The 23075-nt window shown below is 44.0% G+C and overlaps 1 protein-coding gene across 1 annotated transcript in view; it reads left to right on the top strand.

Moving 5' to 3' along the window:
• The window catches only part of LOC138299930 (CMRF35-like molecule 1), a 141611-nt gene that overhangs the window by 84483 nt on the left and 34053 nt on the right, over positions 1 to 23075 (top strand). Inside the window, exons 3-4 of the mRNA XM_069238651.1 lie at positions 18215 to 18236; positions 20596 to 20714. Coding sequence (XP_069094752.1) covers positions 18215 to 18236; positions 20596 to 20714 — 141 coding nt within the window. The remainder of the gene's footprint in view (positions 1 to 18214; positions 18237 to 20595; positions 20715 to 23075) is intronic.

The raw sequence follows: 23075 nt of genomic DNA, 5'->3' as shown, positions 1-23075 counted from the left end.
TTGTGAGACAACTTAATCCTATCACCCAAGGGAGTCAGTCTGAACCCTGAATGACACTTAAAGGAGGGGATAGAATGGGGCACTTACAAAATCTCTGCAGAAATGTATTCTCTACCTGCTGCAAAGTCCAGGCACCCTTGAATCCCCATTCTCCCAGTCCATAATGTGTCACACAGAGATACATTTACTTTTGTCAATACTGATCATTTTCCTGATCGGCTTGTGTCCTAACCTAGTGAAAGTGAAAAACAACTCTACTGCTCTTTGACATAAAATTACCCTGGTATTATATCAATTTTGTCAGGTTAGATTGCAATCTAGTGGTAAAACCCAAATAGGTGAAAGTTGTAACTCACAGATTTCCATCCCACTCAGATAAACAACCTTGTTTTCACATTTTTAGGCCAATGCTCATCACAAAGGATTTACTTAAATTAGTTTTGAGACCCAGGTGCCCCATAAAACTATAAAAAGTATCTAAAAGAAGTTGTAGCACATTTGCAGCTCCCAACATTAATACTGCATCGTCAGCATACAACAGAACCGGTAGGACTCTGGACTTTATTTTGGGCAAATATTTCCCCACTTTACTCAGGTGATGCTGTATGTCCTGAATATGAATAAGAAACAGAAGCAGTGCCATCATGCACTCTTGCCTAACTCCTAACAGGGAGTTAATTTTAGGGGAGAGTTCACCCTCTTTACCAAATTTGACTCTAACTGTAGCATTCCAGTGCATCCTAGGGACCAGTCCTATTAAGGCCTGATCGATTTTCTTCTGTGCCACAATGCCCCAAAGCTTCATTCTGCTGACCAAATCAAAGGCACTGGAGAGGTCCCTAAATGCAAGGTGAATGGACCCTTTACTGGCCTTAATGTATTAACAAATGATCAACTGGAGGTTTAGGCACTGTTCTACAGGGGCCGACCCCTGGACAAAACCTATACTCGACTTTTGACAGGGCCTGATTGTCCTCCAGCTATGCCTCTAATTTAGCTGAAAGAATCCTTCCCAATATCTTAAGGGACCTATCCAGGATGGAATTGGGTGATAGCAGGACAGGGAGTTTCTATTCCCCTTTTAAAAAAGGGAACAGCTACTGCTTCTCTCCATGTTTAGATAAGTTCCCCCTTAATAGAAGCTTTTGAAACATTGGTTAAAATGGGAGCCCAAAATGCAACATTTTCTTTATTTAAAAGGTCCTGTGGAACTCAATCTGGGCCTGGTGCCTTTCACATCTGGCGCTGATTAATAACAGTTAATACATATTTGAACTCAACGGTTTCACTTAAGGCTAAATACAACTCTGAATTATAAGCTTCTACATCTCTATGAGCAGTATCAACTTTGTTTCCGGGGTTAAAAAGGCTACTAAAACAATCTACCTAAACTTCAACTTGTATACCTGCATCCGATGTCAGTTTCTAATTCCCAGTGAAAAAAGGTTGATTAACAAACTTCCATAAAGCTGCACTACCCTCAGTCTAGCAGCCTTAACCAGCTCCTCAAAAAAACATCCTTTCTTAGCTCAACTTTCCTAGCATCAAGTTTAGAATTATAGTACCTCCTTGCACTCTAAGGGCCAGATGTAGCAAGGTCCGAATTTGCGATTCGGAAATTGCGAGTCGGTGCGACTCGCAATTTCCGAATTGCAAATTTGGATGCAGAACGGTGTCTCAGACACCTTCTGCGACTCGCTATGGGGTCGCAAAGACCCACCTCATCAATATTAATGAGGTGGGTCGCATTTTGTGACCCCATAGCGAGTCCCTGCACTCACAGGGATGGTGGCCTACTGAAGTCAGCAGACCTCCATGTCTGTGACTGCTTTTTCAATAAAGCAGTTTTTTATTTTATTTTGCAGCCCGTTTTCCTTAAAGGAAAACGAGTTGCAAAATAAAAAAACAACAAAACCTTTTGGTTTAGTTTTTTCAGTGTAGGCAGTGGTCCATTGGACCACTGCCTCCTCTGAAAAAACCTTTTTGCCAACATTCACAAAGGGGAAGGGGTCGAATGAGTTACCACAGGTGTGCAATTCTGCATTGCGATGCGAGTCGCAAATAGGAAGGGAACACCCCTTCCTATTTGCGAGTCGCATTCACAATTTGCGAGTCGGTACCGACTCGCAAATTGTGAATGTGCATCGCTGAAGGCTGTTTGCATTGTGCAAACTGCGATTTTCGCAGTTTGCACCATGCAAACAGCTTCCTACATCTGGCCCTAAATGTCTTCCCTAGAGTTGGGGGGTACTTTGGAAAGTGATAATTTCAAGTACAAGCATGATTAAACCAGCCTGTGGGAGTGGAGGATGTGTGTGTCTTTTTTCAACTTCAGTCCCTTATCCACTGAGGCACAAAGAGAACTAAAATAATCTACAATAGACCGGGGATTTCTCCTCCGAGGTCAGTAGTAACATAGCTTGAGAATTTTCCCTAAAAGATTAAGAAAAAAGGCCTCCTTGTTTAATTTATCCCATTTTATTATAATGTCCTTATTGGTTGAAATAGTTAATTGCAGACACTTCAAGCCTCCCCAATACCCTTCAGGTGTGGGTCAAGGACCACTAAGAGGGGGGTTATGGTCACTAAGACGTGAAGCAATAACCTAATACTCCAGTATTATTTCCATTAGATCCTGGGACAGAATAAAAAAGTCAATCTTGCCCCAATTAACAGCCCCGTTATAGGTATGAAATGGGGGGTCCCATCTGCCCTGTGTTCCTTGGCAAATGCCAAATGCCTTGTGTTAAAGCTGTGTTAAGGTTGTGCACCCTTCTGTTGCATTGCAGGATTGTGTACTCTAGTGTTGTGTTGCAGGGTTGAGTACCCTAGTGTGAGTTGCAGGGTTGTGTACCCTAGTGTTGCAATGCAGAGTGGAGTATTCAAATGTTGCATTGCAGGGTTGAGCATCCTAGTGTTGCATTGCAGGGTTGTATACCCGAGTGTTACATTGCAGGATCGTGTACCCTAGTGTTGCGTTGCAGGGTTCAGCACCCTACTGTTGTGTTGCAGGGTCGTGTACCCTAACTTTGCGTTACAGGGCTGTGTACCCTAGTGTTACAGGGTTGAGTACCTGTAGGAGGCTGGCCTGGCTTGTAGTGGGTACCAGAGGTACTTACACCTTGTGCCAGGTCCAGCTATCCCTTATTAGTGTAGAAGAGGTGTTTCTAACAGCTTAGACTGATAAAAGGTAGCTATGGCAAAGCAGTTTAGGCTGAACTAGGAGACATGTAAAGATACTACTATACCACTGGTGTCATATGCACAATATCATTAGAAAACACAATACACAGAAGTACTAAAAATAAAGGTACTTTATTTTTATGAAAATATGCCAAAAGTATATCAGTGAGTACCCTCAGTATGAGGATAAGATATATACACAAGATACATGTACACAAATCAAAATTATGCAGGTAATAGCAAGAAAAGTAATGCAAGCAGTGTAAAGTTACAATAGATTGCAATAGGAGCACATAGGTATAGGGCAACACAAACCATATACTCCAAAAGTGGAATGCGAATCACGAATGGACCCCAAACCTATGTGAGCTTCTAGAGGGTCGCTGGGACTGTAAGAAAACAGTGAGGGTTAGAAAAATAGCCCACCCCAAGACTCTGAAATGTAGGTGTAAAGTGCACCTACTGCCCCCAGAAGCACAGAAGTCGTTATAGGGGGATTCTGCAGGAAGAACAAACACCATCAATGCAACAACAGTGGATTTCCAGACCTGAGTACCTGTAAGACAACGGGACCAAGTCCAATAGTCACAACAGTGTCGAGCGTGGGCAGGAGCCCAGGAAATGCCAGCTGAGGGTGCAAGGAAGCTGCCACCTGTTGGAAGAAGCTTGGAGTTTTGCAAGAAACAAAAGAGCTAGGAACTTCTCCTTTGGAGGATGGATGTCCCACGTCGCGATGAAGCTTGCAGAGGTGTTCCCACACAGAAAGATCACAAACAAGCCTTGCTAGCTGCAGGGGTCACGGTGGAGGTTTTTGGGTGCTGCTGTGGCCCAGGAGGGACCAGGATGTCCCCACTTAGAGGAGGGGACAGAGGGGGCGCACAGCAATTCAGAGAGCCCTCACAGAAGCAGTCAGCACCCACAGAAGTACCTGAACAGGCACTTGGAAGAAAAGTGAACCAGAGTCCACCCAAAGTCACAAAAGGGAGTCCCACGACGCCGGAGGACAACTCAGAAGGTTCTGCACTGCAGGAAGGAGTGTCGGGGACTCAGGCTTGGCTGTGCACGAAGGAAATCCTGGAAGAGTGCCCAGGAGCTGGAGCAGCTGCAAATCACATGGTACCCAGCAATGCAGTCTAGCGTGAGGAGGCAAGGACTTACCTCCACCAAACTTGGACTGAAGAGTCACTGGACTGTGGGAGTTACTTGGACAGAGTTGCTGAGTTCCAGGGACCACGCTCGTCGTGTTGAGACAGGACCCAGAGGACCAGTGATGCAGTCTTTTTGTGCCTGCGGTTGCAGGGGGAAGATTCCATCGACCCACAGGAGATTTCTTCAGAGCTCCTGGTGCAGAGAGGAGGCAGGCTACCCCCAGAGCATGCACCACCTGGAAACAGTCGAGAAAGCCAGCAGGATGAAGCGATACAAGGTTGCTAGTAGTTGTCTTGCTACTTTGTTGCGGTTTTGCAGGCGTCTTGAGCAGTCAGCGGTCGATCCTTTGCAGAAGGTGAAGAGGGAGATGCAGAGGAACTCTGATGAGCTCTTGCATTCGTTATCTGGTGAGATCCGCAATAGCCAGAAAAGGAGGTTTGGCTACCTAGGAAGGAGGATTGGCTACCAAGAGAGGTAAGAGCCGATCAGAAGGAGCTTCTGACGTCACCTGCTGGCACTGGCCACTCAGAGCAGTCCAGTGTGCCACAGACACCTCTGTTTCCAAGATGGCAGAGGTCTGGGACACACTGGAGGAGCTCTGGGCACCTCCCCTGGGAGGTGCAGGTCAGGGGAGTGGTCACTCCCCTTTCCTTTGTCCAGTTTCGTGCCAGAGCAGGGCTGAGGGATCCCTGAACCAGTGTAGACTGGCTTATGCAGAGATGGGCACCATCAGTGCCCATCAAAGTATTTCCAGAGGCTGGGGGAGGCTACTCCTCCCCAGCCCTCACACCTATTTCCAAAGGGAGAGGGTGCTACACCCTATCTCAGAGAAAGTCCTTTGTTCTGCCTTCCTGGGCCAGGGCTGCCTGGACCCCAGGAGGGCAGAAACCTGTCTGAGGGGTTGGCAGCAGCTGCAGTGGAGACCTTGGAAAGGCAGTTTGGAAGTACCCGGGTTCTGTGCTAGAGACCCGAGGGATCATGGAATTGTCCCCCTAATGCCAGAATGGCATTGGGGGGACAATTCCATGATCTTAGACATGTTACATGGCCATGTTCGGAGTTACCATTGTGACGCTTTACATAGGTAGTGACCTATGTACAGTGAACACGTGTAATGGTGTCTCCGCACTCACAAAGTCCGGGGAATTTGCCCTGAACGATGTGGGGGCACCTGGGCTAGTGCCAGGGTGCCCACACACTAAGTAACTTTGTACCCAACCTTCACCAGGTGAAGGTTAGACATATAGGTGACTTATAAGTTACTTAAGTGCAGTGGTAAATGGCTGTGAAATAACGTGGACGTTATTTCACTCAGGCTGCAGTGGCAGGCCTGTGTAAGAATTGTCAGAGCTCCCTATGGGTGGCAAAAGAAATGCTGCAGCACATAGGGATCGCCTGGAACCCCAATACCCTGGGTACCTCAGTACCATATACTAGGGAATTATATGGGTGTACCAGTATGCCAATGGGAATTGGTAGATTTAGTCACTAGCCTGTTAGTGACAAATTTGGAAAGCAGAGAGAGCATAACAACTGAGGTTCTGGTTAGCAGAGCCTCAGTGAGACAGTTAGGCATCACACAGGGAACATATACAGGGCACATACTTATGAGCACAGTGACACATAGACTAAAACAACATATATACAGTGAAATATGGGGGTAACATGCCAGGCAAGATGGTACTTTCCTACACAAACCCCACCCAAACGAAGGATTATAAGACTAGCCATGACCTGATGAGTCTTCATTGTCTAAGTGGAAATATCTGGAGAGTCCATCTGCATTGGAGTGGGTACTCCCAGGTCTATGTTCCACTGTACAGTCCATTCCCTGTAGAGATATGGACCACCTCAACAATTTAGGGTTTTCACCTTTCATTTGTTTTAGCCAAAGTAGAGGTTTGTGTTCTGTCTGAACAATAAAGTGAGTGCCAAACAGGTATGGCCTCAACATTTTCAGTGCCCAGACTACAGCAAAGGCCTCCCTCTCTATGGCAGACCAACGCTTTTCTCTAGGGGTCAACCTTCTGCTGATAAAAGCAACTGGTTGATCCTGGCCCTCAGAATTCAGTTGTGATAAGACTGCCCCTACCCCTAATTCAGATGCATCAGTTTGAACAATGAATTTATTGGAGTAACATGGGCTTTTTAGGACAGGTGCAGTGCACATGGCCTGTTTGAGCTCCTCAAAAGCTTTCTGACAACTAGCTGTCCACAATACCTTTTTAGGCATCTTTTTACTGGTGAGATCATTAAGTGGGGCTGCGATGGAGCCATAGTTTTAAATGAATTTCCTGTAATACCCAGTGAGGCCTAGGAAGGCTCTCACCTGGGTCTGTGTTGTAGGGGGAACCCAATCCATGATTGTCTGGATTTTCCCCTGAAGTGGTGCAGTCTGTTCTCCACCTACCAGGTGTCCTAGATAAACCACCTTTCCCTGCCCTATCTGGCACTTTGAGGCCTTGATAGTGAGGCCTGCCTTTTGCAGGGCCTCCAAAACTTTCCAAAGGTGGACCAGGTGATCATCCCAAGTAGAGGTGAAGACAGCAATATCATCTAGGTATGCTGCACTACAAGCCTCCAACCCTTGCAGGACTTTGGTCACCAACCTCTGAAAAGTGGCAGGTGCATTTTTGAAACCAAAGGGCATCACTGTGAATTGGTAGTGCCCTCCTATGGATTGAAAATGCAGTTTTAGGTTTAGCATACTCAGCCAATTTGATCTGCCAATACCCTGCAGTCAAATCAAAGGTACTTGGCAGATGCCAGTGTATCTATGAGCTCATCTGCCCTGGGTATAGGGTGAGCATCAGTTTTTGTTACCTGATTGAGACCTCTGTAGTCTACACAAAACCTCATCTCCCTTTTTCCATCTTTTGAGTGAGGCTTTGGTACAAGTACCACAGGAATCGCCCATGGGCTTTCAGAAGGTTCAACCACTCCTAGATCAAGCATTTTCTGAACCTCTTGTTTTATGCAGTCCCTCACATGGTCAGGCTGCCTATAGATTTTACTTTTGACAGGCAAGCTGGCTCCAGTATCAATTGTGTGTTCACACCAAGATGTGGTGCCTGGCACAGTTGAAAAGAGTTCAGAAAATTGTCCAAGGAGATTTATGCAGTTGTCTTTCTGTTCTGCAGTCAGACAATCTGCTAAAACTACTCCCTCCACTAAAGCATCCTCTTCAGTGGAAGAGAAGAGACCAGGGAGAGGTTCACTCTCTTCTTCCTGTCCTTCAACTGTTGCCATGAGCAGGGTGAGATCAGCCCTGTCATAGTAGGGTTTTAGGCGGTTGACATGAATCTCCCTAAGGGGACTCCTGGCAGTGCCCAGGTCTACCAGATAGGTAACCTCACCCTTTTTCTCAACAATTAGATGGGGTCCACTCCATTTGTCCTGGAGTGCTCTTTGGGCCACAGGCTCCAATACCCACACCTTCTGTCCTGGTTGGTACAGGATCAGAACAGCCTTCTGGTCATGCCATTGCTTTTGGAGCTCTTGGGTGGCCTGAAGGTTTTTACTGGCCTTTTTCATGTACTCGGCCACTCTGGATCTTAGGCCAAGTACATAGTCCACTATGTCTTGTTTGGGAGATGTTAAACATTGTTCCCAACCCTCCTTCACTGGGGTACCTCCCTGTAAGCAAAAAGGAGGCAAGGTAACAGGACATCTCCTCCTGAGATTTTCAGGCTAGTGCCAGGGTGCCCACACACTAAGTAACTTTGTACCCAGCCTTCACCAGGTGAAGGTTAGACATATAGGTGACTTATAAGTTACTTAAGTGCAGTGGTAAATGGCTGTGAAATAACGTGGACGTTATTTCACTCAGGCTGCAGTGGCAGGCCTGTGTAAGAATTGTCAGAGCTCCCTATGGGTGGCAAAAGAAATGCTGCAGCACATAGGGATCTCCTGGAACCCCAATACCCTGGGTACCTCAGTACCATATACTAGGGAATTATATGGGTGTACCAGTATGCCAATGTGAATTGGTAAATTTAGTCACTAGCCTGTTAGTGACAAATTTGGAAAGCAGAGAGAGCATAACCACTGAGCTTCTGGTTGGCAGAGCCTCAGTGAGACAGTTAGGCATCACATAGGGAACACATACAGGGCACATACTTATGAACACTGGGGCCCTGCCTGGCAGGGTCCCAGTGACACATAGACTAAAACAACATATATACAGTGAACTATGGGGGTAACATGCCAGGCAAGATGGTACTTTCCTACAGTACCCTAGTGTTGCGTTGCAGAGTTGTATACACTAGTATTGCATTGCAGGGTTGAGTATTTTAGTGTGCATTACAGGGTCGTGTACACTAGTGTTGAGTTGCAGGGTCGAGTACCCTAGTGTGCATTGAATGCAGTCTAAGATATAAATATATCTAAAAGACAAATCCCCACTGCTAGGCCGATATTAAAACAAATCCACAGAACATACTAAAATGTTGGTTCATAGATTTGTAGTATTCAGTCTACCGTAGAATGTCACACTACACTCACATCAGTGTAAACCATAGAGGAATGAGGTGCAGACTGCAGATCGATTTGTCAGTGGAGAGTCTCCCTGTTACTAGGTTGCACACCTCTATCATCCGCAGCCGAAGGTGTTGAGCTGTCCTTCGACTCTTCTCTTTCCTTTAATCCCGTCATTACTGTTTACGTTATGATCAAGAAAATGTCCAAATCAAGTAAGAATAGTAGGTGAGAGAGCGTAGTTTATATAATCCATATTAACATGAAATGTTTATGAATTAATGTGTGACAATGTTGCATAGAAATTATAATAGTGATTTTTGTTTAATACGTGCACCTGAAATGTGACCACGGTGTGTGGCCACCAATGTATACAAAGACTAATAATAATGACCAAAATGTTTATATTATGTTTAAATAAATTTGTACTAATGATTGCGTTATTGAATCTGTGCTGAAATCCTCAAAGGCCTTAAGTTAGCATGAGCTGAAGCTTAGCTGCCTTGGTTCTCATATTAAATGCATTTTCCTATTTTTCAGTAGACTGACTAACAAAGGGACATGACCCTGTGTGTTCTTTTTCTTCAAATTAGAAGACGAATGTAACCATGTTAGATCTTTTCACACAGCCTTTGCAGAATAAATGATAAAAGTGAATTGAAACAGTGTAGATTAATGTAATGTACAAGGTCATTCAAACCGGTGAAGACAATGGAACTGCTGACCAAAAGATGTGCAAAGAATTACAGAAAGATGAAATCATACCGGACGTGCCACCTCGGAAGACGTCAATTATGTAGACCAATCAAAGACTTGTAAAATAATATGGGGTGAAGAGTTGGGTTACCTAATGTACTTTCTGATAGGTTAAAGATAGTTGGGTATAACAAGTGTCCAATAAAATTTTGGGGGAATGTACAACGGTAAAGGGATAAAAACCCATGTCACAGGGAGTCACTGGGAATTAGGTAGGGAATGCTATTGATTTCATCCAGAAAATCTGCCACTCTGTTTGGTGACGTGGCGGTTTACTTAAAAACATCCTTGCCCTTAAATTTGTTCATGTTACACTTTACCTCCTTATGAGGGAAGTGGCCTTTGCCCCGGAGCTGAATTGACTGATGTCCTGAGGACGAAGACTGAACCTGTGCGCTGACCCAAACCTTGGAGGGTAATTATGACAATGCATTTGTGATTTGTCTGTTTGCTTTCCTTTCTAGGTACCAACTGCTTATTTTGACAGAGGCCTTAGATAGATGTTTTCCAAATTAGTGTTCTAAATTGTTTTGCATGAAGCCCAACATGCGAATGTTAATCAGAGGTTAGGACAGGTGTTCACCAAAACTGACGCAAATAGACAAACGACCGAGACTATGCTTTGTTGAACTGACACTCTGCTAAACCTGATCTATGTTCACACCGTGTTATGTTCTGATGTTTGTAATTCTCGCTTTAATGAAATCTTATTAAAGTTGCCATATCGTGACTATGCTATTATGTTTCTTGGTTTTAAGATTGACGTATCTGATATTTGAATTGTAAGCAATAGGGAATAAAACTCATAAAATTCTACTAATCAAGGTCGGGTTATTCATGGCTGAAAGGTCATGGTAGTGTCTTTGATTTGATTTATGACTTTGACTAAAGTGAAATGCATTGTCGTGATAAATATTGATGACATTATTGATGTATTGATTGATATATTGATTAGCTATCTCGTCCTAAGGTGTCTCTCAACTGGGTCAAAAGATTAATTGGCCTAAAATGAGTCCTGATGTGTAATAAAATATCATAAAGGGACACGTTAACATAGGTATATTAAGAAAATTCTGAAGAATAGCTCAGCCATCCAATATCAGTTGACCACTGGTCACCTAGTTCGAAACATCACATTCCATAGAATCTCTCATGTACAATTCTGGAATGAGCTGATGTCAGCTCTGGTTACTACAGTCTGGAAGCCCAAATCTTATTCAGAGCGTCCTCAAATGGAGTATGTTGAAAGTACTGAATTTTTAGTAGAAATTTGCCATTATCAGTTATCTAATACATACCAAATGCCTATCCACTATCTAACAGAAGGCCTCTGGAAAAATATAGCATCTGCAGAGGATAAAGAAGAAAAACATCTTGTGCAAAGCAGGCCTCTTAGCCTTATTTGTGAAGTAGGCATTCAAAATGGCACTAATATTTAAACTATCATAATTTATGACAACATCTTATTATGACCCAATGTCATCGAGTGTAGTATTACAAACAGAGTTACAAAAACAATGGAAGTCTCATAAACTAATGTATTCCCAACGTTATTGGCAGGAAGAGGCTTGAAATTGAGGAATGGCTTCTTCTGTAGTTTTTAGAGAACAGCATGTCTATATAGAGCATCAGTGCACGTTTTGGTTTTCTGAGGTGAACAAAGAAATTAAAACACTCGACCTGGCCTTGCTGAAAAATCCAATATGGAAGTTAGGCCTAATTCAGGCCTCGTTTAGTCAGGCACAGGAAAGTACAGCTCTGTCAAGTGCAGCTTTTTCCTTTTAATGCAGAAATGTTCATACAGTGAAGTTAAAACTTTTATGAAATACTTTTTTACACTATCAAGCCAGAACTGGTGGGCTTAAGCTGAAAGCGTGTGCACATACACTCAGGGGCGGCTGGTGTTCAAGGGCTAAGGGTCTGCGCCCTTAGCCTTTTCTGGCATCTCTAGTGAAGCATATATTTAGCTACATGATGAAAGTAAAACATTTTCTGCGCAACATTTTCCGAGTGAAAGTTGTGCACTTTCAAAAGCCCCACTGTGTCTGCGCGAGTATGTGAATGAAAGCTGCACAGTAGGGCTGACAGGGCTTGCCCACGCAAAGCCTTTACGTTTTCTCAGAACGCAGTGACGTCCCTGGCTTATCTCCTCCTCCACCAGAAGCACTGATAGTAGATAGCCTGGAGCATTTTGGGTTCAGCCCGGGTTTCTGAAAACTTCATGCCTCTCCAATATTATTATCCACACTTTCCTATATACTCAAATGGTGGGGTGTGATCAGAAGGGTCTACGTACCAGAGGTCACATTTTATTAAAAGAATGTGGCAGGCAATGTATGTTTGTTTGAATAAGTGTTTGCAGGGCTTGACTGAGTGGCTGAGAAAATGTGGGTGTCTGTGTATAGGAGTTGTGTGAATGGCAGTGGATAACAATGTGGATGAGCAAATGGCTAGGTGACCAAAGGCAGTGGGTGAGTAGGTGAATGGAAATACGTGGGTAGTGAGGTTCACTCACAAGGTGCAATTCGGTTTTGTATTTGTGCCCCACCACTGCTTTCAGTCACCAGCCACCACTGCACACACTTACTGGCATTAGTTTGATTCCCAGATTCCACAAAACCACTCACCTCGCTTCCAATCCAGCTTCATGTCTCCCTTCCTGGTGAACCATGGGACTTTTGGTTTTATGAATTTTTCACTTACACATTCTCTGAACAGATTCTTTCATTTTCCTCCTGATAGTTTGCTCTTTCCGGTGTCTAATCCCTAAATTCTGAATACTGACAGAAGGTTTGAGGGAAGCGAGGGCATTGAGCCATTGAAGATGCAAACAACCTACTCACATTGATTAGAACGACATAGCAGGAAATGATTGACTGTCACAAACCCCTGAAAGGTGAGTACCTGACATCTGTAGTCAAGGTAATGAAGACCTGCTCCATCTGAGCCTGCCAACTCGATCCAGTGGGGACTGTCAAGCTCAGTAAAAATGTTTTGTCCCACCAAAATTAACACCGTTATTTTTCAGTTCTGCAGAAGCAGAAAAAAAAAAGAAAAACAAAGTTGGCCAAGATTAAAAAATGCAGCCTTCCATTGTGGAGTCAGACCCACTTCATTTCTGCCGCATGGTCTTGGCATCTTCAAAATCTAGAGCAATAATTATGCCTTTGTGTAAGCAGCAGTTTTCGGATATCTCAGAATGATTACATTATAATTTACACCAAGCAATGATCTAGGACGCCACACAATGAACAAGAAAATCTTCTTTATTTGCCATGTGTTAAAGTCACAATCAGTGTGTCTTTTCAGTTTAGCACCCTCACCAGAAGCCTTAACTGTCATCTGTAACACTCTGTTACAACCCAAGAAACACACCCTTGGCATTCTACACATCTCACAATGGGCTATAAAGAGCCCAGTATGAACATGCTCATCACTATGATAAAACTTGTGACACTGGCCTTCTTTCTTTCTTTACCGTGGCACCTGTAGATCACAACATAAAATGTCCATACGTTACTAATGCATGGTGCATCAGTGCATTGGCCTTACTTTAAGGGTTCTGGAAAGGACTGCTGGCAGGATAGACAAACTGAAGACAATATTGATAACAAAAAAAGTCAAAGCTCAGAAGGAACAGACACTCAAGAGGCAATTCAGCCTTTAGAACAATTAGCTTCAGGAATCAGCAAGCTATGCACTTAGCAAAATTTATAACAGGAATGTGGGGCAAAGCATTATGGAGCTCAAACATAGTAAGACGGAAGCTCAGTAATCTCTTCACCTGCAATTGCTGAAACAGATACTGACTGCAAAATATCCACATGTAGGACATCATACAAAGGAAGGGTCTGGGGAGCTGATGTCAATGGCCATATTATAAAAGGTAACATAAAGTCAATACCCACAGTGGACAAGAAATGCCTCAGAGGTTGTCACCTGTGCCAATGAATCTGAGTGATCTCACAGGAACAAGGAAGGCAATACTAGCAAGAGTGGGGCAGTAAATACACAGCCAGGAGAGACAACTAACTAAAGAGGTACAGTGCTTAACAGGAAAGATGGGAAACATTTTGTGAAATGAAAGTGAACAAATCACACCAGTGAGCTGGGAACTAAGGGCCTGATTTAGAGCTTGAAGGTGTTACCGCCAAGCAGTGTCGTAGGCTGACCCAAGAACACCGTCAAGACAACAGTGTTCCCCCTGCCGTATTTCGAAGTTACAGCTCTGCAAGTGGAGGACTAGCGATGGATTGCGGCTGGAGGGAGAAAGAGGCAGGACCCAATGGACTTCATACAGTGGCAGAGGTTATAGAATAGAGGTAAGTGACACACAAACTGCATCTTAGCCCCTGCTTTACACAACACACAATATACACACCATCATCCATTACAAGTCCAACAAAACTGGTTCATGCCAAAAACACACATTGACATACATCTATGACACAACACACACACATTGTTGTCAGTGCACCAACACACAACAAAATCACAATAACCAACACAACTACACACTGAGCTACACAAACACACACACGCACCTCTACCCACATAATGACAACATCCACCACACAACACTCACCTGGATGTGTCACATGGCAACACAACATACACAATAATGATCTCACATGCAAGCGACACACATACAGACACAACCACATTACCCACCCCAGCTCCCTCCACCTCAACCAGCCAAATCACACACACACAAACTGGCTTACATACACAATAGTCAGCACAAAGATACCAGTACAGGTCCCCTTGCAATGCGCACACATGGATATCATTGTCAAGTGGGATTGTACCATCATTGTGGTGCCAGCAATCATTTGGCAATAAATAATGACACCATAATGACGTGTGTGTATGTGTGTGATATGCGTGTTGTGTAAGAGTGTCCCCAGCCATGTGCAACTAAACTGTCTCCCAGACACATGGATTTCACTGTGATTTAAAAACAATGCTGAGACATGTTTATCTTTTGCAGTGGTCGCAACCTCCCTGGCAGCAACAATGGCAGGTGTTGTCCTTTTGTGTCCATTCGAAAACTGAGGTGGAATAGTTTAAAAGGGTTAGTTTTCACCCATTTCCCCCCAATTCACCAACTCAGTGGGGGTAGGACTGCCATTTTTTGCTTGGCATAAGGCACATCCAAGTCTGCACAGCGGGAAGGGTGGCAGGGGTCCAGCTGTACGCCATTTTTCCCTATCCTGGCATTGATGCAGGCAGTGTTTCTTGGTGAAGATGGCAGTTCAAATGCAGGATTTTTCCTAATGGACCACCAACATCTAAATACAGAGGGTGGACCACCAAGGCGGCGGATGGGTTTTCAGATGCAAACTCGATGGCAGGACCGTGACTGCCAACATCTAAATCAGGCCCTAAGTCAGCAGGGATAAGAGGGTAGCACACTGAAAACTAGGAAGAAGGAAAGGATGGCAGGGAATAGAAAAAGGAATTCTATGGAAGCAGTACAAATTCAAGAAACAAGGATATACTGAAATAGTGCTAGCTAAGTAAAAACAAAACAAAGAGCGTCCACGCCTCTTCTGGGGTAGTAAATGAAATCTAAAAACAATCACAGTGCAATACAAAGAAACCCTGCAGAACAGTGCTAACAATTCTGCAATAATTGAGGAATCAGGAAACTGCACAAAAGGATTAGCTCAGAAATTGGGAATTCTGGAAAAAAGTTAGCCAAACATGAACACTGCTACAGTGTCCAACGCTACACTGAAGAAATGAGAGGCTTATATGCATTTACTGATTAATGTACACCTGCCTCAGGTGTGATCAAACTAACATTTGCCTGCAACAGGTGTAGTGATTCCTCCACCCATCCTTGGCCTACAAGAGTAGAGATGAAGCAGTGAAGATTGGATTTGAGGGATTTTGAGACTTTGGCTGGGAAAGTATACAGGCTGTACTCAACTCAGGATGGATCTGAAATGAAAATGAAATCCAGAATGTTGTCCAAAAGCTGTAAAGAAGCACTCGTATCTACCAGAAAATCAAGGGTTCTTTAAAATATAATCTTTGTAAGGCCTAGCATACTGGCTTTCAAACATCCCGACATGAATATGAAACAAATGGGCATGTCAGTATATTGTCCAAGACTCTGGAAACCAATATATGCACCTGGGTGCCAAATGCCAAGACTGCCTACTTATGAGTTCACATTATGCCTTCTTACTCCACCACCAGACAATCACTTCCCCTTTTTGTTACTCTTGCAGGTTCTTTTTGGTCTTTGCTTTCTTCCTTTCTTGTAGTTTTTTCATCTTTCACTTCCTCTCCCCCCCCCCCCCCTTTGTGTTTTTCTCTCTCTGTTTGGCTCCATGTCTGATGAAGAAAACTAAGTGCTGGTCCCCAAAAATAAGTACTGGTGGGGCCTAGAGGCACCAACTGGCTCAAATTAATCCTAAGCATATGAGGATAGCAGAAGGTCAAGAAGCTTAGTTGAACTCTGGAATGGGCACCTAGTAGTGGGCACACGAGTGCAGGGAGCAAATCATGTCACTTACTGACGAAGTTTGTGATAGTGAAATATGACTATCCATGTATGTTGCTGAGAAAGGTGACGGTTCAATCTAAAGGCAAAAATGTGGTGGATAGGAGGGGATTTTGTACTCCTGGGTAAAGCACAGTGAAAGGAAATCAGCAGGTTTCGTGATGGAGCAAAATAGAACATGCAGAATTAGTCATGGCAGGACGCATGATGTTGCACTGTGTTTTGGTAAAAGATGTTACTAGCTAATATCGTACATCTTATTGCAAATTGAAATGTGTTTATCTCTGGATCTATTGTGAATGGAAAAGTCTTCTGAATAATCTTTACCGACAGCAATACCATTTACCCCCAAAAGCTACTGATTCACTGAGTTGAACAGTAAAAACAAGCTATGTCTTACCACACACCTACAATAAGCTAGAACGCCTGGCTTTGTCAATCCTTACTTTTGCTTTGGTGTTCCCCTTCCTTTTGAGGAACCACATGCCACAGTCATTGCCATAAAGCGCTCATTGGTTTGAACCCCTTCTATAAAACACACCAAGTGATTTCCCCAAAAAGTGACTGAATCCGACAATAACAATCTTCACCAGGCTTAACAGACCATTATTACCCAGCTATGTGCACTATCAACTTAAATTGGTCTTCTCTATCGTCTCCATAATGATCCACAGAGACACTAAGGTCCTGATTTTGAGCTAAGTGATACAGACTTCTTTTTTTCAAAGAAGCACTGAATCTGGCGGAGAGACCATGGGCTGACTGATTTTGAACATGCTACTGAAGGGTGGAGGGTATGCCACAAGAGGTCTTTTTTTCGAGCAGTAGCACTTCTTTCATATATCATGGAACAGTATATTTTCCTGCTACCAGGGACCTTTAAAACAAGCCAAAATCCACCAGTTGAGCACCCTGACATTTATTAAGCTAGATAATCGTATTTTCCAACACCTTCCCCTCAAAATACTAATTTTGCCAAATCCCTGAACACGTTTCCTAAAACACTTTAATAAAGTAAGCTTCTCATCTTGCCTCATAATACCAAGTGGATGTAAGAAATATTTAGCTGTTGTTGGTATCTCACTTACAACATTATTGGCTTTGTCCACCCTCATAACCTGAGTTCGCCACATAGAATAATTACAAGGAGGGACACGGAATCAGCAGGGAAAAGAAGTCATTCAAGGGAGAAGAAGAAGCAACAGGGAAGTAAGTAGTAGGCAGACTGGAGAAAACGACATAATGAGAAAAGCTTGCTGGATGAGAAACAAAAATAAGGTCAGGAGCAGTAACAAAGAGGAGGGCAATAGGCAGGAAAGAAAACACAGGTGTAAGCATTGGTAGACTCAAAGAAACATCTTGTCCAACAGTTGCCAGAGGAATTTTAGACCCACATTGCTGTCTGAGTTGTGACAAAAAATGAAATTGATATCAGGGACTGGAGAACACTGATTGCGAATCGATAATGGAAACTGCAGTTCTGTATGGTTTGCAGGGCAGCAGCAAAGGGAGGAGGAAATGAAGGTTCAACTCCCTTTGTACTCAATAAATGTGCTCCAGATTGAACGTAATGGTTTTCATACGTCAGCCGTGAGCCCACGGAAACCACAGGTTGCAAGCCACTGAGAACCTTCAAGAGCGGGCAAAGTCATGTGCAGAGTGGGGCGTCATTGCACTGCCTTCTTAGTATCCGTTCCTATGACTCTTTGATAATCAACCAACGTTTATTAAACAAAACATTGCAGATTAATCTTGTCACTCAGCAAGGACACAGCACCGAGAAATCAGAATCAATGCAGATCATTAGGTCTTAAAAACCGCCCATGCCCGGATTCAGTTCGTCGTGATAAACACCATCACTGTTATAACTTTCATGTGGATCGCTAATGGAGTTGCTAATAATTATTGAACAGCTGCCACAGATTTCAATAACATGTGCGGGTGATGTCTGCTAAAAGGAGCAGTCGCCGGAACAGTGTTTGCAGTGAGCATGCACTGTATAAGATATTGAAATTGATTCACTTGTATTGTTTGTTTGTTTCAATTTTTGCTTCGGGTGTATTTTTGATGGGGTTTTAAAAATATACTTAAACACGTACGTATTCATGCAATAAATTATCTATTTTTTATTTGCAGAACAAGCTATCGAGGAGGACGTGTAAGTATTTTAAAACGATTCTGGTGGATTTTGTTTAGCTTTACTGCTAGAGTAAATTGTATGAAAAATACCCTTGTCAATCAAACCTTTAATGAGATATATATAAAAAACACAGTGATTTTCTAGTGTAAAAGAGTTCTTCCTGGTACAAAGGGTTTGCTGCTACGGGTGGTCATTTCATTTTACTTATTCATGCTATGCTTATTTGTTAAGGTCTCTGACGCTCATAAGCAGAGTCTCCTGGAGCTATAGGGAAATGCAGGGGCGTAGCTTCAGGCGGGTGTTTGGGGTATTACACCCCCTAATACATTCATTTTCTGATAAATAGTTGGGTACTGTTGCTTTCAGTCGGGTATTGTGAGATGTCAGTCGTAACTCAGCAAATATTTTTACATATACACACAGACAAAAACCCACACAGACTCTGCTCTGAAAGTCCTCAAAATGTTGGTTATTTACAGAATATTGTTTTTTTCTCGCTACCTTTCCCTTTCCACTGCCCCCTGCATGCTGTATAACGTATTTAAGCAGTACATGCTAGTCTGATTGTGGGAAAATCTGGAGCCCACACTACCCTAATCTTACTGACCAAGATACACCCCTGAGGAAATGGTGGTTCATGCTGCAGAAAGAACACGTGAGACTGTAAATTATTGAGTAAAGAGGGACTTTGGAGGAGTGTCCTGAATTTGAGGAGATTTGATTTGGTTCCGATGCACAGGGCAGGGAGTTCCATAATACCTCTCCCTGCAACTGCAAGGAATTCCTCCCTGTGTAGTTAACCTGCATTGCTAAACAGTTGCATCTTACCTGTGGGTCCAAGTCTTCGGGTAGTATTGTATTACAGGAATGTGCCGAGAGGAGGTTTGGGCTGGTTGTCTATTTTTAGATCACACGAGCAGATTTGAACTGAAATGTTTTGTTAATGACAAGCCGGTGCAGTTGTCTGAGAGATTTTGACAGAATTTTCTGTGACTGAACAGAATCCTGACAGTGTTCTATAGTTTTTGCAAATGGGCTATGATTTTTTGTTGGGAGACCAAGCTACAGTGAGTTGACATATTCTAGTTGTAACTGAATGTAGGCGTGCTTTTCTGTAACCCTTGAGAGAAGCTACAAAGAGGAAAGTCCTTCGTAGTGTTTTTAAATTAAAAAACATGGTTTAGTCAGTGGGCAATATGGTTTTCTCTGGATAACTGGTGGTCAAAGATAATGCCTAGGTTCTGAGCTGCGGTCAGGGCAATCGCCTAATGCAAATACCACACCTGCTATGTTTATTGTGGATGAGCAATACTTCTGATTTTGTCAGTCAGATTTAGAAGGATTTTTCCCATCCAATTTAGAATAGCCTCAAGAGCTAGACGAGGTCAGAGGTAGAGCTTTGTCATCTGCCCTGGAAATTAATTGGGTGTTCTCTGCATTGAAGCATGTTTTGGTATTCAACGTCTGTAACAGATAGGTGAAAGGACAGAGGAAGAGTAAGGGAGAAAATATATACCCCTGTAGGTCTCCTCATTGTACGGGTTTATTTGATGTGCAGAAAATCCTCATTCGTATTGTTTGGGTTTCACCCTCTAGATAGGAGAAAAGCCATTACAGGATGGAGCTACCAATCAAAGACGCAGAGAGGCGGCATAGTAGGGTTGTGTGGCTGATGGTGTTGAAGGCAGGGGAGAGATCCGAAAGTACAATTTGTTTTCAGAGTGTGTTTACCTGCTCTTCCAAGGTAGGGAAGGCAGTGCAGAATGGTTGAGGTAAAAACATTTGACTTTGCAGGAATTCCGTGCTTTTAGCAAGGACACCTCTGCCCCATAACAACCTGCTTCCTTCAACTAATACTCTAGTCAGAAATGCATCATATTTCTGCCTTTTTTGCATTGTAAAGTACTGCAGATCCTCATTCTCTGAATCTGAATATTGAAATAAAATTTGCAACTGTAGGAGACTTCTTTGTGCAGAGAACCAGCACAAAATAGTGTGTCAACCAGCTCTATGGTAATAGATGCAGAGAGTGGAGACAGTGCTGATGGAGATTGGTCCTGCAGCACATTCACATGGTACATTGATTGGATAGTGTTGACTAGCAGTCAGCATCTTCATGGACCTAGTCAGTGAACTGCTCTGCCACCGCTTAGCTCCACCAGCAAGTGAACCCCCTCTGACTTTAACTCTGACCTCTGTCAGGAGTTTGAGGTCCTCCACTACACTCCCCCCACCCCAGTGCCTTGAGACCCTAGCGGGTGAGTAGTTGCACTTCACAAGCACTGATTGATTGATGGACTCAGCACATTTATAAAACCTGTCTTCACTAATTGTTAGTATATAATGAAGTGTGCATTTAACACATTTTATTTTCTAGAAACGAAGACGAGTTGACATGGCTGTATTATGTTTTGACACCACTATTGGTCCTTGTGCTTCTACTGTTCATGGTCGCTGTGATTTTCAGAAGAATCAAGACAAAGAAGAATGCTTTAGGTGAGTATGGACAGCAGATAGAAGGTCATTTGAAACTGTGAATGAATGGTTCAGTGAGCACTTTGGAAGAGATTGTCTCAAAATATGGAGGTGGTTTCTGCAGACCTGAGCTGTAAATAGCTTTTTCCCATATAATTCTGCAATAAAACTTTGTAATACGACAACCAAACGTCAGAGTCACAAATTAATGTTTTCTTTCTCATTCTTCATCACATCAAACATAAGAGCCGAGCCTGTTGGCTGTGTGCAAAACTACGATCTACACTGTGCCTTTTCCTAACTGGGTGTATAGTCAACCAGGTTCAGATCCTTGTCAGGTGTTGTAGGAGGCTGGACTGGCTTGTAGTGAGTACCAAGGGGTACTTGCACCTTGCACCAGGCCCAGTTATCCCTTATTAGTGTATAGGGTGTCTAGCAGCTTAGGCTGATAGATAATGGTAGCTTAGCAGAGCAGCTTAGACTGAACTAGGAGACGTGTGAAGCTACTACAGTACCACTTAGTGTCATATGCACAATATCATAAGAAAACACAATACAGAGTTATACTAAAAATAAAGGTACTTTATTTTTATGACAATATGCCAAAGTATCTCAGAGTGTACCCTCAGTGAGAGGATAGGAAATATACACAAGATATATATACACAATAGCAAAAATATGCAGTATAGTCTTAGAAAACAGTGCAAACAATGTATAGTTACAATAGGATGCAATGGGGACACATAGGGATAGGGGCAACACAAACCATATACTCCAAAAGTGGAATGCGAACCACGAATGGACCCCAAACCTATGTGACCCTGTAGAGGGTCGCTGGGAATATTAGAAAATAGTGAGAGTTAGAAAAATAACCCTCCCAAGACCCTGAAAAGTGAGTGCAAAGTGCACTAAAGTTCCCCTAAGGATAAAGAAGTTGTGTTAGAGGAATAATGCAGGAAAGACACAAACCAACAATGCAACAACGATGGATTTCCAATCTAGGGTACCTGTGGAACAAGGGGACCAAGTCCAAAAGTCACAAGCAAGTCGGAGATGGGCATATGCCCAGGAAATGCCAGCTGTGGATGCAAAGAAGCTTCTACTGGACAGAAGAAGCTGAGGTTTCTGCAGGAACGAAAAGGGCTAGAGACTTCCCCTTTGGTAGATGGATCCCTCTTGCTGTGGAGAGTCGTGCAGAAGTGTTTTCCCGCCGAAGGAATGCCAACAAGCCTTGCTAGCTGCAAATCATGCGGTTAGCGTTTTTGGATGCTGCTGTAGCCCAGGAGGGACCAGGAGGTCGCAAATTGGACCAGAAGGTAGAGGGGACATCGAGCAAGACAAGGAGCCCTCTTAGTAGCAGGTAGCACCTGGAGAAGTGCCAGGAACAGGCACTACGAGGATGCGTGAAACGGTGCTCACCCGAAGTTACACAAAGGAGTCCCACGTCGCCGGAGACCAACTTAGAAAGTCGTGCAATGCAGGTTAGAGTGCCGTGGACCCAGGCTTGGCTGTGCACAAAGGATTTCTGCCGGAAGTGCACAGGGGCCGGAGTAGCTGCAAAAGTCGCGGTTCCCAGCAATGCAGTCTAGCGAGGTGAGGCAAGGACTTAGCTCCACCAAACTTGGACTGAAGAGTCACTGGACTGTGGGGGTCACTTGGACAGAGTTGCTGGATTCGAGGGACCTCGCTCGTCGTGCTGAGAGGAGACCCAAGGGACCGGTAATGCAGCTTTTTGGTGCCTGCGGTTGCAGGGGGAAGATTCCGTCGACCCACGGGAGATTTCTTCGGAGCTTCTAGTGCAGAGAGGAGGCAGACTACCCCCACAGCATGCACCACCAGGAAAACAGTCGAGAAGGCGGCAGGATCAGCGTTACAGAGTTGCAGTAGTCGTCTTTGCTACCATGTTGCAGTTTTGCAGGCTTCCAGCGCGGTCAGCAGTCGATTCCTTGGCAGAAGGTGAAGAGAGAGATGCAGAGGAACTTGGATGAGCTCTTGCATTCGTTATCTAAAGTTTCCCCAGAGACAGAGACCCTAAATAGTAAGAAAAGAGGGTTTGGCTACCTAGGAGAGAGGATAGGCTAGCAACACCTGAAGGAGCCTATCACAAGGAGTCTCTGACGTCACCTGGTGGCACTGGCCACTCAGAGCAGTCCAGTGTGCCAGCAGCACCTCTGTTTCCAAGATGTCAGAGGTCTGGAGCACACTGGAGGAGCTCTGGACACCTCCCAGGGGAGGTGCAGGTCAGGGGAGTGGTCACTCCCCTTTCCTTTGTCCAGTTTCGCGCCAGAGCAGGGCTAAGGGGTCCCCTGAACCGGTGTAGACTGGCTTATGCAGAATTGGGCACATCTGTGCCCAAGAAAGCATTTCCAGAGGCTGGGGGAG

Source organism: Pleurodeles waltl, chromosome 6, assembly GCF_031143425.1.
Source record: "Pleurodeles waltl isolate 20211129_DDA chromosome 6, aPleWal1.hap1.20221129, whole genome shotgun sequence".
Classification (NCBI taxonomy): Eukaryota; Metazoa; Chordata; class Amphibia; order Caudata; family Salamandridae; genus Pleurodeles; species Pleurodeles waltl.
Note: the sequence above shows the minus strand (reverse complement) of the source record. Positions and strands in the feature narration are given on the sequence as shown.